Source organism: Stegodyphus dumicola, chromosome 3 (assembly GCF_044657685.1).
Source record: "Stegodyphus dumicola isolate Sdum_Otavi_A_Nest chromosome 3, ASM4465768v1".
NCBI classification, from domain to species: Eukaryota; Metazoa; Arthropoda; class Arachnida; order Araneae; family Eresidae; genus Stegodyphus; species Stegodyphus dumicola.
In genome coordinates, this window is record NC_140770.1 from 9,847,916 (window position 1) to 9,868,405 (window position 20,490).

The 20,490-nt window shown below is 31.2% G+C and overlaps 1 protein-coding gene and 1 pseudogene across 1 annotated transcript; one reads left to right on the forward strand and one right to left on the reverse strand.

Moving 5' to 3' along the window:
* The first annotated feature begins 75 nt into the window (after positions 1-75).
* LOC118187240 (large ribosomal subunit protein eL22-like) lies at positions 76-18,594 on the forward strand. Its single transcript, XM_035357419.1, has 4 exons — positions 76-226; positions 7,475-7,603; positions 9,444-9,565; positions 18,402-18,594. Exons 1-4 carry the CDS (start codon positions 218-220, stop codon positions 18,547-18,549), a joined length of 408 nt encoding a protein of 135 aa, XP_035213310.1. The 5' UTR covers positions 76-217; the 3' UTR covers positions 18,550-18,594.
* Positions 8,255-8,366, reverse strand: LOC118187246 (U6atac minor spliceosomal RNA; annotated as a pseudogene).
* Positions 18,595-20,490: the final 1,896 nt, after the last annotated feature.

Below are 20,490 nucleotides of genomic sequence, written 5' to 3' on the forward strand. Positions count from 1 at the left end.
GCTTACCTAAATTTTAAAAAGAATAAAGATTTAATGTTTACCAATTTTTCCGCATTAAGTCTTTAACTATTGTAATTTAAACCATCGTGAACTTTAAATTCTAATGTAAAAAAATTCCTTAGCAATGTGTAACCGCTAAGTGTTTTTATCAAAGAGATTGGCAACTGTTTATCATTTGGTGTAAGAGCGAGTAGTGTGTTCGAAATTTCGGTCTGCAATGGCTGTTGTAAGTAATATTTTATTGCTTATTCATAGTGTTTTAAGTTTGTAAAATCAGACGTATTTTTATCAATTCAGGAAAAATTTTAACTCGATTTTGGAAGATAATGTCTTTTCGGTATTGAGATCTTGGACACGTGCATAGTAGCAGATCCGCCATTTTTGGGGAAATAAAAAGTCTTAACAATGAGGATTTAAACACAGTTCGATGTATTATTCTATCGTAAATTATTACAGTTGGAGGAAAAGTGATATGAAGTTGTAATGAAAATTAGTTCATGTAACGTACCGAAATAGAAAACATAGGGTATATTTTAAACCAGGGTGTTAGACAGTGTGTAATTTTGTAATAAATTAATAGTTAGCAGTAAGCATTTTGTCGCAATTTAATTGTTCCATTTGGTACTTTTGAATGTTGATCCTGTAAGCAAGTAGAAAAGCTTTTCATTCAAAAGTTGAGATGTCATTGGTTTTGATGCCAAATTTCATTAAGTATATCATTTGGGATGCATGCTCAAAACAAGTAAAATAGCCATTAATTTTATTTGCTTTGACATGCAGCAGATAATCAGAAAATACTCAGTTTCCTTAGGAGTAATTAAAGCTTTGTATGCAAAATTAGGTGTTAGTTATAATGTGTATATACACGTAAATTCTACTCGATTCATACCTTAATTTATCCTATTTGCTTGTTCAAAGTTTGCAACCATTCCTCTTGCGTTCATTTTGTTGAATTATCACTGTTGTTGTTCGCATTTGCAGATTTATATTATTCTTCTCTTATTTATTATTATTTTTTCTGAATTTTTTAACAATGAATAGATAGAAATATGGGTAAAATCCTAGTATACGGTGCAGCCTTGGCACGATTTTGAAAATTATCGCCAACACTAAAAATGACCCAAACAACATCTATGTACTATACACTATATACATACCCAAACAATGTCTATGTTTATAAGTATATACTATGTATAACTATATATATTCTTTGAATGACCCGTTTACTAATTGTATATGTCCCGTTTTTATTGCTCATCCAAAAGTAGCCAAATCCGGTGTGCACCGGATACTAGGATTAAACCGAAATATGTCTTAAATTCCAGTTAACACGGGAAACAATATAATCCTTACATCAGCAGTGGTTTGCTAATTTTGATGACCATGGTGATGCATCAAACTATTCTGTCATCTTAGATAATCAATCATATTTATTTCAATTTAATGATCTATTTATGTCACACCTGCAATCCTCTGAAAGGCTATTGTTAGAAAAGCATTAACAAGATATTATCTTGTTAAAATTTTATGTCATAAAAATTGATTTATTCTCATAATTTTAGATGACAATAACCAATAATAAAAATAAAAGCATTACTTAAAATGCACATGCATATTTTTGCGGCCTACGAAAACAAATTATTTTACGGGTTAAAAACCTCATAGTTCTGCATGCTTACGCCTGTTAATAATTAAGAATACAACGTCAACAACCGTGTTACAAATTAGCATTCACCTCTCCCGCCGTATTTTCCTTTCATCCGGAACCGAGAACTGGCATTTATCTACCAAAATATTTCTATCTATTCGTTGTTAAAAAAATTCAGAAAAAATAATAATAAATAAGAGAAGAATAATATAAATCTGCAAATGCGAACAACGACAGTGATAATTCAACAAAGTGAACGCAAGAGGAATGGTTGCAAACTTCGAACAAGCGAATAGGATAAATCCGCGGGGTTACCAGGTTTGAACTATTATCGCCAAAGTTGGCGATGTTTACATTTACCGGGTTCTCTGCGGAAGTGCTTCCTTTTTTTCGTTTATCGCGTTTAACCGGTTAATTTCAGTACATTAATACTAATTTATATTTTTAAATGAATATATAACGTTTAACCGGTTAGTTTTACATCTACATGCTTATTATCTGTGAATTTCTACTACCACATGCTTAATATATTGTTTTGTCTGCTAACTTGAATTTACATGCACTAAAAATCATGTTAACAAAATATCACGTCTACGGCAAAGAATCTGTTTACGGCTCGGATCATCGTCGATGAAATGCAAGCTTGGCGAGTAAAAATACAACGGGTTCTCTGCGGATGAAAACCCCACAAATCTAGCGAAATTTTTTTTTTTTTTTTTCCAAAATTGAAACACAAACATAAATTTGCATGTCGAAAAAAGTATTGGCAAAGTTCTAACTGCTCTGGAAATTTTGTTTTGTTGAGGGCACGTGTTTATACTGATATAAGAAATCCTGCTAGTATAATGTCTGCAGTGCGCTTTTAAAACATTGTTTTGCTAATATTGTGATAAAATGGCTTTAGAGGAGTTGGATGTTAATGTTAAAAACTGTCAGAAGTTTCAAGACAGGATCAATGGAAAATAAGATTACAAGTGGATGACCTCGAATATTTTCTGCAAGGGAAAACATGGCATTATCAAAGAGGTTTAAAAAAACCTATAAGTGCACCCCAGTTAGGCAAAGATGTTAACTTCGCATAAAACTTTTTACTGTAGAGACAATAATGTATGTTTTACATGAATAATGTTATTATAGAAGGAAAGCTAAAAAGAAACCTTTCATTTCAGAAATAAACAGGAGAAAAAGATTAGACTTTGCAAAATGTCATGTTAATTTCTCGTACGAGCTTTCGAACACAGTTATTTTTTCCGATGAATCAAAGTTTAACATTTTCAGAAGTGATAGACAACAATATGTGTGGAAAAGGCCAAACACTGAACTGGAATACCAGTACAGTCAAAAGTCGTTAATCCGGACCTCAAAGCTACAAACTTTCTGCCCATGCACATAGGCGTTTACGCATGCACGTAAGACCTTTACAGCAGCCCATATGCATGTGCGCAAGCACATAATACGTTTACGCATGCGCGTTTAATGTATAACAGACGGTATAAGCTAAAATTATCTATTTCAGTTAACAGATTGCGTTGTTCATCCTAAAGATTTGGTAACCTGTGCTTCGTTGATGGTATTATGACAGCATGTATGTACATTGATATATTGTGCTACAACTTGAAATTCAAGTGCCCAAAAACTTGGCTTAAAAACGTCATTCGTGTTTCAACAGAACAATGACCCTAAGGGGAAGACTCAGATAACCGGCACTTGGCGCAATTTTTTCCACCATCTTGAATCGGCGAAAATCGCCAAATCCTCGGAAGGATTTTTTTGACGTCAAAAGACGCTTTCCAAAATTTCCCTCCTGAGCCGGACATAGGGGAGAAACCGGTGCTAGGCGAAAATCGCCTGAGGCTAAATACAATAATGCGTTTACGTTAAAAAGGTAAACAATGTACATAAAATTAATTTAGTTGTTGATATGTTAAAGTTAATCTACATACATGTTTTCACCTTAGTATTTTAGATGAAGATATATATAACTCCAACATTATTACCTTACCAACTTAATACTTTTCTTTTTTAATTCTGACCATTAATTTCTACACTTATCTATAATAATAGTTAAATATGTTTGAAAACATGTTCTTCATATAAATGCAGTAAAGATTATGCAAATGGAATATTTATCACGTAAGTAACGTTAAACATTTTAAAAGATAAAATATACGTGAGTATATTATTTGGAGATACTCAGATAACTCGGATGACATTTTATTTTGATGAACTAAACCGTTCATTATAGATTTACTTTTACTCTCTATATTAAAATAAACTTATGTTAGCATTTTATATAGAATAAATATCTTATATAAAATTATCCATTCATATTATATTACCAACAAATTTATAATAAAATATATGAATGAATGAATGCAAAAATAGGTACAAGAATTTTAACTTACCCCATTGCAGTTGTGCATAACGTGTTGTATATATCCTTTTATTATATTCTTGTTGATATTTGCAGTTCTTCTAAAAAACAGTTTCTTGAAATATTAACATCTGAGGTTCGTGTTTTGAAATAATTAATCCAAATCACTTTGTTGTACACTTATGAAATGTTCACACTGCATGCAACACAAATCTAGTAGCTTGACTATCCTCCTCATATCAGGTCACACACTCAGAGTCCTACTTAACGTTCTTAAAAACTGACTGGCTTCAGCATCTGTTTAAAATATTCCATAATTAAAAAGGTGGGGATAAATAGATTCCATTTCCACATCACCTTAGAAGTAGGTTTGCACTTGCTTTAAAAAAACAGAAACTGTAAAATACTCAAAGAAGCATGCTAAATATTTCAATTGTTACTTTTAAGTATTAATTTCAGTTTTAAGGAAATGAAAGTTGAATTATAATCATGAAGAAATTGGTTATTGCGAAGCATGACATGCATAACAAATTAAGCAATATGATACGTTAAATATTTAAAAATTTTGAAAGTAATTATGTCTGTACATCAAGTGCAAACCTACATCAGGAGGTAGGAATCGTGATGCGTTTTTTTTTTTACCGAGGTGTCGCCAAGAGCCATAATCCTTCGAACCTGAAAAATTCAGAAACCAAGGGAGGCAAAAAATGTTTTTTTAAGTATAACAGTCAAGATATTATAAAAATGAAATCACTGTTACAAGAAAAATAAGATACATAATAAAGAAATAATATACAAATAGGGTGTTTACATATTTTTAGAATAATTTTGATCAGAATTTTAAAAAAAATCACAGGTGGACTGTTGTGCCTTTAATCTCATAAAGAGCTAAGCTTCCTAAGTGCAAAGCCATCACAACAGATGGAATCTGGAAAGTTATGGACGAGGAATAAAAATCAATACCCATGGAAATATTATGAAAAGCCCTTCTTTCGGAGAAATCATGGGCGTTTTCTGGTAAGGCTTGCCGGAAAAAAAGCTATCATATTGAACATATAAAAAAATACTCTTTACATTTTAAACATAATTAAATGGCCCCCAAATTGTTCTAAAAATGTGTAAATGCCTTCTTTTGTATATATTTACATTTAGAACTTACCAAAAATACTTAGGAAATAAATTACATTTTCGAACCTGTAATTCTGCTGTATTTATTTATGAAAGGGCTGCAGGATTTTTAATTTCCATACCCTGAAATGCAATTAAAAAACATGCACTTATTACTTTTTTTGCAAAGCTCTTTCTATATATATATACAGGGCGTAACAGAATTTATATCACAAGTTTAAGGGATGACAGAACATGGCAAACTTAATAATTTTCAGTATACATTGTCAAATGTCATCACAGGAACACAATAGTATGGAGGATGAAAGATTTTCTTATTGATGGTTATTTACAAGAATTGTTAAAATTAAAAATGGTCAACTGCAATATATAAATCACAACACTGAAGAACCAAGGCATAGACTTTAAAAGATGCCCACATCAAGTACTCTTGAATTAACACCAATTGTGCTGATACATTTTTCAAGAGAATCAATATATGTCTCTTAAAAGAAATCCGTCATAGTTGTGGTGCATGTATCACCGTGCAGTTGCTACTTGTACTTTTGAACAGCTGTTGTTAATACCAAATGCTATTTTTAGTAATTATCTGCTTTTAAAAAGCTGTTTGACTTCTGCATTTACATTGCATTGTTTTATGCAAACTGTCTTTTTTGGCCATGGTTTATCAGCCTTTAAAGCTGTCATATTTATTGCTAAATGTAAGCAGATAATAATAAAAATGCTATATCTTATTGTTTACTTTTTATGATGCATTTTAGAAAAAGAATCAAGTTCTTAAAATAATAATAATAATAATAATTAATGAAATATAATTAATTAATCATATTTAATTTCTTAATTATTAATGAAATATAATTAAATAATCATTTTAATTTGATAATTATTAACATTTTTAATTTGATTGATTATTTAATTTTTAAGTCATTAATAATTTTAATAGTAATCTAAAAATACAACAAACAGCTTATGAGCGTATTCACCACGTCTACTGACAAAGTCATGTGATCAACACGAAGATTCATCTGCAGAGTCGCATGACATCCGAAGTAAGGCGTAAGAAAATATCCCTTCCCTTTTCCCTTTCTCCCTAGCTTAGTGAAGGTTTAAACTTGCAACCTGAACTGTCCTCCCACTGTTTGGCGCCTATCGCTCAAGTAGGTGAACGCGATTTCTGGAAGTTCGCCAAGTGCCGGTTATCTGAGTATCCCCACCCTAAGGATACAGCAAACCTCACCCAGGAGTAGTTATTGCATAATGCCAGTTAAAGACACCAATCACCTGACATAAATACAAATGAAAATTTATGGCGCAAATTGGACCTTAGAAGTCAGGAAAAATATGAAGATGGCATCTTAAGAATATATGGAGGAAGAAATATTTTGAACTCCAAGATATCTTATAATATATAAATATTAACAGTTTGGGTGGTTCACGTGATTGAATGCAAAATGATGGTCATAAAAAAAGTATTCCTTTTTAAATCCACTGAAAGCTGTGGCTGCGATAGACTGATTCAGTAGAGTTGGATTAGTTAATGAAAAGTGGAGGTCAGAGATCTCAAAGTCATCTTGGGGAATCTTCAAATGAAGGCATTTGGCTCATAATAGGCTGTCTGGCCACCTATGATGATGATGCTAAAAAAAAATGTTTCCCAGCAATAAATGAAATTTATTGAAGTAATGAAACTTAAAATTTGCGAGATTTCATTCTCCCATCTCTAATGATTTTCAGAATATTTTTTCCTTATTTAAAACCTTTTTCATCGGAACTGTATTTTTTATTATAGTTTACCAATCTGTTGTATTAAATTCCATTTGTTCTGAGTTATATTAATCCACATCAAGCATTTGTAAATTTTTATATGAAGATTAGAGGAATGTTTAATTTAATTTGTATTTTTGTTTAGTTCAGTTTATTCACACAAATACTGTGTATATTAATTTTAATTTCATCATATTTAAAAGAAACCTTGTGATTTTTTAAAAAAAAAAGGTTTCTTTCATTACTCTGGATTTTCTTGGTATAAAAGTGTAAGAAAAATTTTAAAAATTAAATTATCCTAAAGACAATATAATCTGGATATGCAATTAAATGTTAATAGATTATACTTCATAACTAAAATACAAAAAGTTCAGTAATCTGCATATATTATACAGCAAATTAAAGACCATTTGGATACAGTAAAAGACCTTTGGAATGGTGATATGTGAAAAACCTTTCAGATTTTAAGATTTTGGGATTGGCATCTATGCCGTCTCATTTTTGTGTAAATATGACATTTAATTTTTTTATATTTATCAATTATATTTTGATTTTTGCAGGTTATCAAGAAGAAACCACCCAAAGTTGGTGTTAAAGGGAAAGGTAAAAAGAAGAAATTACAACCCAAAAAATTCTCAATTGATAGCAGTCATCCAGTAGAAGATGGAATTATGAATGCTTCAGATTTTGTAAGTATTCTGAATTTCGAGTATAATTCTTAATACAAATTCTTTTCATACATACTTTATTTCCTATCTTTATGTGTGAGGATCATCAACTAAGTGCATTTGCTTTAATAAACACATTAATTACATATATTGTTTTCAGAATTGACGTAAATAGGCAAGGGTCAAAATAGGTGTTAAAAAATGGGAATTTTTTTTTAATTAAACTTTAATAATTTTAGCTATTAACACTACAGTGCAGTCGGGTTCTAAGGGGAAACTGCATAAGGATCCCCAACAGGCAAGTAATCACTTTATTTAAGTAAGTTGTTAATGATGTAGCATTCTTAGCATGGGGAAATGAAACTGGAAGAATGACACCCATAATTATATTATAGTGTGTAAAGATAATGTAAGTTGTATTGGGGAATTGTTTTTTGTAGAAACAAAGGACCAAGAAGTTATTAATGCAAAATGCCAGTTCTCTGCCTTTGTACTGGAGTATAACCTACCACTGAATGCATCAGATCATGCTGTGGCATTTTTTTAAAAATGTTTCCGCCAGTAAAATCACTAAGAAATACTCTAGTGCAAGGACAAAAATGGCTGCAATTGTAAAAGGAATGGGTTCTAGAAATTGGTATGAAAAATAAATCCTCGGTTATTGACAGTATTAAAACAATTCCATTCTGCCTCTATATGGAAACAATAATAATGATGCAAAACTATGCTTAGGCCAAGAGGCCATTCCGTCCTTGTCAAGGGGAGTGCTAACCTCTCCCAATACAGTGTAAAACTGTATACGATTGTTTCTTTTTTAACGAAAGGGCTATTAATTTTGTTTTGGCATTTGCGCTGATTCACTATAAATATCGGTTCACTTTTCGAAAGGTTTCGGATACAACATGTGGTTGTAACAATGAAAATTGTTTAGTGTGTTGAATTCCATGTCGATAGTAACTTGTGTATTTTAGTGAGTTTATGGTGCATCCGTTGTTTGTGAATTTGAATATATTTACTTGGTTGACAATTTCGGAGTCTGAGGGAAGTGTTGTACAATTTATTATTTTATCATGAATTACATAAATAGGATTGTGGTTTTACTTGCAAAGCTGATGGACTTTGTTTTTTACTCATCTAGTATTTTATTATTTTGTTTACATAAAATAAAGGCATTTCACTTAAATAATGTAAATAATGGCACTGGGTGCCCCTTTTATTAGTGACAATTTTAAAGAAATTTTAGCGATGAAACCTCACTTTTGGTTACGATAATAGTTTTAACTTTGTTTTAGCTTCATTATTTTTTTAATGAAAATAGATCAATGTGTACATGAACAGAGTTTGTGCAATTCTTTGGCTTCTTATTTTGTTTTTGTGTAGCGGCCATCTTGAAATTGTGCCTTCCTGGCGCTGATCTTGGCAACAAAAAACAAGGGGCACCCAGTTCTAAACTTTTACCAGATGAGTTTTATTACCATAGTTCCATTCTTTAAATTTTATTGATTGATTGCTTTTGTGTGAAGTTTTAGCTTTTATGCACTATGGTGAAAAAATTAATTACCAACGATTTTGCGACTGTGTTCTGAAGTCAGTGGCATGTTTGTGATTTCTATGTAAGGGGTATGGGTAATCAGAAACTAACAATTTTTCTAATTAAAGACATCTTTTTGTGATACTTTTTGATAAATAAGTGGCTGTTCATGAAGTTAACTGGCCTAATTTGTTTAGAAGAGAAATTTTTTCCACTTCAAATGCAGTTAATAAAATTTTAGCGATAATTTTGTTTTAACTACATTGATTATCATGGATAATTGTAAGACATTTTCTGAATTTGTATAAATAAGAATACTTTTATTTTTAGGAAAAATTCCTTCACGAACACATTAAGGTTAATGGAAAGATAAATAATTTGGGAAATGCTGTTGTCATTGAAAGGAGCAAGTCTAAAATAACTGTGACTGCTGATTGCAGATTTTCCAAAAGGTAAGATCATGTTATGTTTTGTTAATTAGACTGTCATTTTGTTGTAACAGTATGTAACCCGTGGAAACTTGCTTAATTAAAAGTCATAAAAAAATTTTTTTTGGACACCAATAGAGCTCTTATAAATTCTTATAGAACTTTCAGATAATCAGTTCTCTGTAGAAATGCTTTTCCGTAAAATTTGCCTTTGTAGAATAATAATCTGTAGAAATCTGCTGAGTTTTCAGGCTTGTTATCAAAGTCTCAAACTGCTAGGCTACTCATCTCTCTGTAAGCAATTTTATGTATTCCATGAATACTTTTCAAATACATTGTTACAGAGATTTTATTATTTGAAATGTGAGTTTATATTATTTTCATTACCATTAAAAACAAACATGATAATGGACTGTAAAATGTATGGGTGAAGCTAATTAATTTGCAGAGTGATACAGATTTGATTAACATTTATTTGTACTTGCCCTCGTCCCCCCACCTAAAAAATGCAATCAGTTACGAATTTTCGCACTACGAATAATCACTATGTTTAGAAATGCCTTTCTAACAGCTTTAATTCCGAGTTGAAAATTAATAAAAATGGGAACCCAATTGGCAGATGAGCATCTCAACCTATCTAACATTTGTAGTAATTTCTCTCAAAGTCTACAAATTTTATCAGAATACTAACCAGTTTTAATATTTAGCTGTCACTATGCTTGAATCATAAACCAGACAAACTAACAAATTGTCTTGCGAGTACTAATCTTTTAGATAGAAAATATAAATTTGAATTTTTTTCCTCTTTGTGTTGTTATTATTATGTAACCTAAATTTAAAATATTTTTTGGTAAAAAAATTCTGACATGTCAGCCAATCATACATTTGGCACGCATGTAATTGCATATTAGGGATATAGAAAAGCACAAAGACTTTGGTATCCTTGCAACATGTGGTCTGTTGCCTGTGAATCTCGATCAAAACAAAGGAACTGAATGCATTTCCTAATTAAACCTCATGAAAACAGCTGTGTGTAAGTAAATAAAAAAAGTATATGTACTTGTGTTAATACTTAGCCAGATTGTATATTAAATTACACAACACTGTCAGGTGAGTGCCCTGATATGATCCTTATCGTATCTTGATTATCATCACTATATTTTAAAGACATTAAAAAACAATTCAAGTGATCCTGTGGATATTAGATAATTCTGGATATTGGACATTCAAATTTCGAACTTTCTACTGTACATACTATCACTACATTACCAAAAGATTTTTCCTATTGTAATCAGGTATGAAACAAAACTGATGCCCAACATTTTTTTTATTATTATTATTCACATAAACATTGTCCTGATTAGAGTTGGACAATCCATTCCAGAACTGATTTACTTAACTGAGTGATTTATCCCTTTTCCAATAAAGAATTGTAGCTCTTTTACATTCGAGAGAAAACTACTGTTAAGAAGTATGCCAGGAAGAGGGAAGTTCGCTAACCGGTTGACTACAGTGAGCAAGCAAACACTTAATTTATAAAAAAAAAAAAAAAATCTCTTGTTAGAAGTGTACCAGGAAAGTGTGATGGGTACTCTTCTGTTTTGAGGGCCGTAAGAAAATTGCAGCGAAAATGTATGCACAAAAGCGCCAAATCTAGCGTGCACGCTGGTTTCAGATTGCGTAAGTTTAGATAGTTCTTTATATCTTAAGACGTCATTGAAATGCTAGTTTAATTTTAAATCCTTTTTTGATATCCTATGGATTTAACAATTTGGGAATTGCCCATGATGAAAAGACGGCAATAGAATTTTGGGTAAAGTGCAGAATCACTCACTGCTTGACGCATTTTTAAGAATTGCACGTACTTGGTATCCATGTGCACATCAACCTATTTTCACTTTAAAAAAAATCCTAGAATTGCACAAAAATGGCACTGCTCACCCCCTTGACGTTACCTATGTACACATCGACCTATTTTCGTTTAAAAGGTAAAATAAAATTGACAAAAATCTAATTGTTTTTACCCTTGTAAAAAGCGGCAAGCAAATAGTAAGTGAGTGATTCTGCACTCCTGAATTCTGATTCTGAATGTTTTCAAAGAAAAGGCATCATTCATTATAGAAAATTACGTTTCAACAACCAATGTTTTCATGCTTTAGCGATAAGTCGGTAGCAAGATAGCGATGCAGGCATCCATTCAGTTATGTTTAGCAATTTTTATATAAATTATAATACAGTCAAAAGTCGTTAATCTGGACTCGTCGGGACTTCGGCGATTCCGTATTATAGATCATCATTTTAAATCTGGTAAGATGGCATGCAGAAATTATAAAATTAAAAATATGAAACCGTAATTTATGAAATAAAGAACAATTGTGATCTAAAGGGTATCGAAATTTACAAAAAAAAAAGCTTAATATTTATTTGTTTACTTTATTAAACATTTCTTTCAATGTAAGTTGTTTAAGTTGCTTCGTTTTTTATGTGGTAATACATTCTCTTTAATTCTCTAAACAGACATAATTTCCTGTTCAGTTACAAAGTTTTGCTGTTCAAGTCCTATAATTGCTGTGTTTACCGACTAATTTGTCAATTGAAATTTTTTCTTTTTCTATAACCTCTGTCACTTTCTTCGCTATCGAAAGCGAATTATAATGACAAAAAATTTTATTTAAATCATATCAAAGACGGAGTACATCGAGATGAAATACTACATTTAGTAAGAAATTTTAAGCCAAATAAAATAAAAACATCTGCCCTGAAGATAAGGATGGTGTTGACAGATCAACTTCCAATTCATTGTGTGCTGCGGCGTTAAACAAATGGTAAAGTTTAGATAAACAAAGGATTGCCTTTATCCATTTTTTGCAACAATTCCACTTTTTGTTTAATGAACTTCGAAATATACTTTCGCTTTGTAGATCCTTTACACATTAATAAATATATATCAGAAATTCTATTTGACATAATCTAAAGTTCAAGCTTACTTTTATAAAATTGCTCTAACAGTCTGCAAAAAATAATAAGCCGAATCCAATTCGAAGATTAAGGAACAACGCAATCTGCAACATTAACTGAAATCGATAATTTTAGCTTAGCTTATACCGTCCGTTATACGTTAAACGCGCACTCGTAAACATATTTTGCGAACGCGCACAAGCATATTCGCAGCCGTAAAGGTCTTACGTCAACGAGACGCATGCGCAGAAAGTTTGTAGCTTTGAGGTCCGGATTATGGGTGTCCGAATTAACGTCTTTTGACTGTAATGATCTGAAATAGTTATTGACTCTTATGCTTCCATTCAGTCATGTTTAGCCTTTTTCATATAAATTATAATAATAAAAAAGTATTATATGAAATTAACCTTTCATCTAAATTAAAACATCTATCTTAGATAGTTATTTACTATTATACTTCCTTTCTTGCTGCAATTATTAGGGTTGCCGCGATTATTTTTGGCAGCATTGGCATCAAATAGTTTGACGATTTTTTTTACGGCCCTCAAAACCGAATAGTACTGTATCATTTCCATTTTAGGAAAGATAAAAATGTTTATTCTCCTATGTTAAAAGTGAGTTTAATTTTTATCATTTCCCAACTTTTTTTAAAAATTATTCTAGAATTTTAAATTTTATTGTTAGTTTTGTTGAAGGAATGTTTTCTGGAATCTCAAAACTGAAGTTTAAAGAAATCAGTTTGATTGGGCCGATTCTTCCAATCCCACTTGCTCGATTCTTGCCGCTGTTTGCTATTTCCTTGCTAACTGCTCTTGATTGACCTAAAAAGACGATTCATTTCAGTGGGTGAACTGATCTGATCCCATCTGCCCATGTAGCCCTAATGTGTCTCGTTATGACCTGAAATTTGTCCCCTTGTTGTTGACAGTTTGCCATGGCAATTCAGGAAGATGACCGGGCAGCATCGTGGTTGTTGCCCGGTCACCTTTCTGAATTGAATCTCATGTTCTGTGCAGTTGTTTTAGATATAGACATGTTGTCATAGACATTCTCTCTGAGTATTCTCACCGTAGCGGGGTCAACAAAATTTGTCTCGTGATTTACTGTCATACTCGTAACTAAAAGCAAATAGAGTAGGTCACCAATGCCAACACTTTTTATTCATGTGTGTTAAACCACTTTTAAATGGTAATTTTTGCTTTATCCTCTAGCTTCTTAATTAATATAGCATTTTGTGTGATATTTTGTACAGTGTTGCTTGTATAAAATTAAATCTCATACAATGAATTTAAATCATAAAATTAAAAGGTTGAATTTATGGTGTTATTATAAAATGTTAATCCTAGAAATTTATTCTTTTAATTTTTGTATATGTACCCCCGAGCAAAGGTTTCTCAGTTTTAACGAAACCTAACTATTATTTAAAAGATATTTATTTTTTAGTTAAATATTTTTGAGAATTGACAGTATTAAAAATTTTTATTAGGAAAACATCACTTTTGAAAAGTTTTTATTCCATATTATAGATCATTTCAAAATCTAGCTTAAAGTGGAAACTTAATTTTTTTTATATATTTAATAAAAAATTTTATTTTAGAATACTTACCCTAAATTTTCCATAGAATATTTTATAGAAAATTAAAACAATGAAACTTGTTAGAATTATGATGTAATTTTCTATAAATTGAACCTAATATCATCAGTAGAATTTTATTTGTGGATTCTGTACATGGGACTTTTAGAAACTGTGCAAATTTCTATAGAATCTAAATCTCAATTTATAGAATTGTATAGACCTGGCTTAGTTGATAGAAAATTGGGCCATAAATCCCAATGTTTATTTACATGCAACTGAAAATATCCTTGAATGGCATTTTTAAAGACTGGTTTCTCAACCACCATGGAATTCTCTACTTGGGAGAAATGTAGTCACCGGGTTCATAGCAGTCTTTACAAGTATTTATATTTGAAAATAAATTATAAAAACCCTATAGGTGCTTACTTTTTCTCTAAAGTTTTTTTTTTTTTTTTTTTTTTTTTAAGTTTTTTCCCCCACATCAAAGCCGCAACTAAATAAACAACTTTTTCTTTCTTATCTGGAGTGCCAGATTGTGAGTTATACTTCCGGAAATAGCTTTCTTCGCAATAACGTAATCTTTGATTCGCGCGAGTAGAGACAGATGTACATCGTTCTGTTGGTCAAAGAGTTGTGAAAGGGGTACAAAATTCCAGTATATTTCACATGCTTTTCCTCCCACCCACAGTCTATAGATGTACCAAATTCCACGTCAGTTCATATTCGTGTTTATTACGATCGTATGAATATTCATAATATATTTGCAGTAAATGCTGAAGTATAACTAAACTTTAAAAATGGGTAAGTGTGGCTGATAATGGCTGATGTGTTTGCAAGAACTATACACTAAAAAAGAAATCATGGATAAAGATTACCTTTCTCTTAAACGTGACTCACAAACTTTTATTTTATAACTACTTGAAAAGCTGATGGAGAAATGTCCAGTTAATTATTCACTAATTAGAAATACTGTTTCTTTAAATCTGAAGTATATGCCGCAAAACAGCATAAAAGCATACGAGAAAATGAAGTGTATCGATGCATTTTTCCCAAAAAGGTAATATTGCAGAAGAATGCGATAACATTCTTTTGGAATATTCCGATTTCATCGAAATTGTTGTCCAGCCATACCTTACAGTACAATGGAAAATACTTCAAGGTATGGGAAACATTTAAAATGATCTTATTCATTCCCATGGGCAAGCTTCTGTTGAACGAGGATTTAGTATCAATAAAAATATAGAAACAGGAAATGGGGGGATTCGTATATTGCCTAGTGCATAGTTTGTGATTATGTGAAACATGCTGGTGGAATACACAATTACGAAAGAGAGAAGAGTGGCACATTCACAGTATCAGTTATATTGAGTTATAGAAGAGCAGGGGGAAAAAAGAAAGAAATTATTGAAAAGATAAAAAGAAAAGCAGCAGAATCAACAGATGAATTGATTTCTCTTAAAAGAAAGAAAAACTCTCTTAGAAAGAGAAGTGCTTGAAAATAAAGCAGATGAACTTGCTGAAAAGGCTGAAGTTAGAAAAGACTTTAATCTTTTAAATAAATCTAATGAAATGTTAAAAAATATTTGTGAAAAACTCTCTTAAGAGATTTGGATTCAGACATTAATGAAAAGAAAAATCAAAAATAAAAGTAATATTACTAATTAATAAGCATAAATCTTTAAATTTAATTAATGAACATAAAACTTGTTTCTTTTTTATGTTGTAAAGTACTTTGTATGAATATAATAAATAAAATTTATTATTATTTATTTTCTTTAAACTGATATTTCATCATTAAATCTTGTAATATAATCTAGTTTTGCATAGGGTTCTTCCCCTCCTCATTCTAAACTAGTTCTATAAATTGAACTGTTATTTGCAATTAAAAAATAATTGTAATTGTTTCCCATGGTTGAGTAATGCTGGTTCTCTCTTTAACCTTCCAGCACATGCGTATTGCACAAAATTTGCGACAAATTCAGTTTTTAATGCGCATTTTTCACATATCGAATCTGAGACGTCTGAATGTCATTTCAATAGCTCCTTTCTGCCCTTCCTCACATCGTGGAATGTGCCAACAGGAAATCTTTCGTCTTTATATATATATACATATATATATATATATATACTGGGCTTTTGTGCAACATCTTTTTCATAAAAGTTACGACACGTAAGTGGTCTTGTTTTAAAATTCAGAAAATGTTTTTTTTTCTCAAATATTTTATAATTTTGTGTTATTAATTCCCATGTATTATTTTAATTTGAATACATTTGGCTCTGTAAATGTTATATCAGCTTTCATGTGGCCCAAAAAAAAAAGTGCAACCAGCTGATTTTGCTCGGATCTTTTAAGAATTATCTGATGAAGAAAAGGAAGATGAGGAAACCTTTGGATGCGAGAACAATAGCAATTTCCATCCCATACTTTCTTCTATTTCTTAGAAATAAAAACATTAAAGTTAGTTTAAAGTGTGCTTTTGTAACCAGTAAGAAGTAAATTTCCTTGTAGAAGTAAGTAATGCTAAGCTTACCCCTACCAAAGTGTTTTCCTTTTTTATTGTCTATACTTGTCTCTGATGAATATTAAAATTAGCTTCGATTTTAAAATATAATTATTAAATAATAAATTTAAAATTTTCTATAATGAAATACATCATTGCATTTCCATCTCACTAACATAAGAACTTAAAAATAATTTACTTATATATGAATGTGATGTCATTTGTATTTTGCAATAATAAGATTAATATTTTATTTTTTAAGAAATTTGTTATCAATATTCACTCATCACTTTCGCCAAAAACTAAAATAACGGATGTAAAAAATACGATGTGCACGTGCTGGAAGGTTAAATACTGAATTTCTTGGATTTTGAATTATGGTTAAATCTCATTTTTATTTTAAGGTTATGCAGTTATATATATATGTAATTAAACAGGTGCTTATTTTTTAACTAAAATGTGGCTATGAACCCTGAGTCAGCCTTTTATTTGGCTGTTAAGTTATACACTGATGAACCAAAATATTATGACCATCCCGACATTTTTTCCAGTGAACTCGTCTGGTGACGTGGAAGGCAAGTGATTAAGTGGGAATTGTTATTTAACTGGCAGCTGGTAAAGAATCTATACAGCAGTATTATGCAGTGGGGGACATTTTCATAGGCGGCTCTGGACCCTTAGTTGTGGTAAAGCTGGAGAACATTTGCATCCATACATGGTGTCTGTCTTCCCAACTGGAAATGAAATCTTCCGCCCTGTGTCACATGGCTCAGGTTGTGTTGTAGTGATTCGAGGAGCATAAGTCCTGGCCTTCTAACTCTGGATTTTAACGCGATAGAGCACATTGGGGATGTGATGGATATGCAATATGTAAACCAGTTTGTCTTCGACCCCGCTAGAAAGAGGGACAGTTCGCCAACGGAGCCTGTTGGTGAGAATTTCCCCCTTTGTGATGTACCTGGCCAAGGATTTTCCACCTCCGCCACGTGTACAGGAAATTGAGGAACAAGGGTTAAGATGAATCGTTCTTTGACTTTTCGTGATAATTTAAACTCGAATTTCCATGCTTTTTTGCTTTACTACTTTACTAGTTGAACTTGTATTATCCATATCGCAGTTTGATGTCTGATTTTATATCTGTCAATATGTAGGGGGAAAAAATGGAGTCACACAGCTTTAAACTCTTGATAAACGTGACCGTCGAACTTCGACATCAGCTTCGAGCTTTGGCACTTTTTGGTGACAGATATTTCATGCATGCTCAGTTGTGTCCTTTTTTGTTCGGAGAGAGCCACTCCTGCGGCTGCGAAGCTTTCATTCTTAACAATACATATTCTTTGCCACCATGTCGGAATATCACAACTTTGTGTGATGGCTGGGTAGACATTTGGTACAATGATATTTTGTCTCTTCAGTGTGTAGTTTTAATTTATGAACATAAAAGGTTACTTTTGTGCATGTTTTGGTATTTCTCAGTATTTTCTATACTTTTTGTTGCTTAATTTGTAAATTACATTTAAAAAGCATGTGTAAAAAATAAATGTGTATTTATTTTTTAATTTTAGAAAGCAAGGTGAGGGGAATGTGGGAGGGGTACATGGGGCAAGGAAGATTGAAAACTGTAATGGCTGGTTCATGCGCAACATATGGACATAAAAACTAAATCTAATATTTTGTGGAATTCTGTAAGACATATTTGTAATGTCCGATTCGTATAGTCTTTGTTGATAACTTGCTGACATTTACATTCAAGTGAAATTATCCTTGAATGGCATTCCTGTAAAAATTATAATATTGGTATAGACTTTTTTTTCCCTCTCCGTAGGTATCTGAAATATCTTACAAAAAAATACTTGAAGAAGCATAATTTAAGAGACTGGTTAAGAGTGGTGGCAAATGCTAAAGATTCATATGAGCTGAGATATTTCCAGATTAATAATGAAGACGAGGAAGATGAAGAAGACAATGAATAATTTTTTTTGTTTTCATCTTTTAAATAAATATTATATGTAACTGTTTTGTGTTGACTGAGTTTAACATGATTGTTTTAGATCTTTCTATTACCATTGTGGCTATATATTTTTTATTGAAATTCAGGGTTTGTATGGTCCTTAAGTTTTTTTTTTAAATGCGTTTTGATCCTTAATTTCGATAAAAATGAAAGGTCCTTATTTTGTTGGACATTAAAGTTTGTTTTTTCATGCTATTATTTCGAGTGCGATTTAACATTTCAGAGGAATCTTTAGCGATGCATTCATAAATGTGTATTGATGGGTTAATGTTTGAATTCTATCCTACTTCTCAATATAAATGGTGGATACTCAAGTTTTAGGTAAGAGGCTCTTTTTAAAATAATTTCTTTTTTGCAAATAGAATTCTTAAAATATTGCATCAGGAGCAACTTTTCCCTTTTGGGGATATGAGGTCTTTTGTTAGGTGGCACTGAGTTTAGTGAGTTACTAACATTTCGGCAATTTAAAGTTCAGTTTGTATGCAGAATTTTGATTTTATTACATTTTACTTAACATAGTCATATTATATGTTATAAACATAATGATAATACATTAAAATTACATTTAAGAAGTAACATTAAAATTAGACATTTTCTCCTGCCTTAATTTAAAGTGACATTACTTTTCCATTTTGGTGACATTGGAATATTTTAATTCTGAAAAATAAACAGTATAATAAATGCTGTAAAGGACAGTTTCTGAAACACTTAAATGCTACTGCAATTATTTCATTGTCTTATATATTTTTTCATAGGAGTCCCCCCCCCATGTAATTGCTTTAGAATATTTAAATGTATATCAGTTTTCTCTTGAAAAATCACTTTACACTTCTTTTCCACAAAAAATCTGGCTGTTTTTACAAAGTTGAGAGGGGTAATTTTTATTTTGAATTTATACCTTGAAAGATCTTTTAAATTGAACATACAATGAATGTGCTTTATAGGAAATTTGTGATGAATTTATGTTATCTTTTGGAAAACCATTGGAAACAAAATTATTTGAATTTTTTCATTTTAATCCCAGAAGTCTTTCTCTTAACATATTTATATCTTTTTATTTTACTATCTCTCAACTAGACATAAGCATTGAAGCAATCAAAGAAATTGAAAACTGATGATTTATCAAAAGATTCATAATCCATATCTCAGTCCACCATGCCATACCTAATTACCTGTCATAAATTGCTTTAAATTTTCATATGAAATAAAATTTTCTTCTATACTTTCTAAATACAAGTAGTTCTTCAAATAACAAATGTTATTAAATTAAAAAGGAAATTCATTGAAAAGAAATTGATTTTAAAAAAATGTTCAAAGGTACATTGTTGAAATATTAAGAAATGATGCAATGACTATTAATTGGGAATATTGATTTGTTTATTGAAACAAATCTAGATAAGATGTTAAAGAGAAGGATATTGATGTAAATTAGCTATAATATCTAGAAATTTTTCAAATTAAAAATATCCACAAGTGTTTTCTTTGTTGTTGCTACAGAACAGTTTTTTTATCGGGAAGAAATGCTGTAATAAACCAAAGTAAAACTCTTCTGGCTTATCTTGGTTTTGGAAGTATCGCTCGTGTAAATTATTATGGAAGTGAGGTAATATTTTCCATCTGAGTGTTAAACATCTGCTTGGTTTTCTTCACCATACGAGGTCTGGTGGTGTCTTGATGAATGATCAGTCTCTTCCTGTGAACTAGTTCTGGCTGTTTCTGACACAATGCAACTGGAACCCTTGTGCAACACCTTTCTCATCGCATGTCCAGGATTAGAGCTTTCTTGTGGCACAACTGTGTTGATGGACAAATGGTGAGTCGCTTGAGTTTGGTTTCTTCAAGTTGAATCATAAAGAGTTCACCATTCCCACTGGGGTTTATCTCAGCTAATGGAGACAACGGA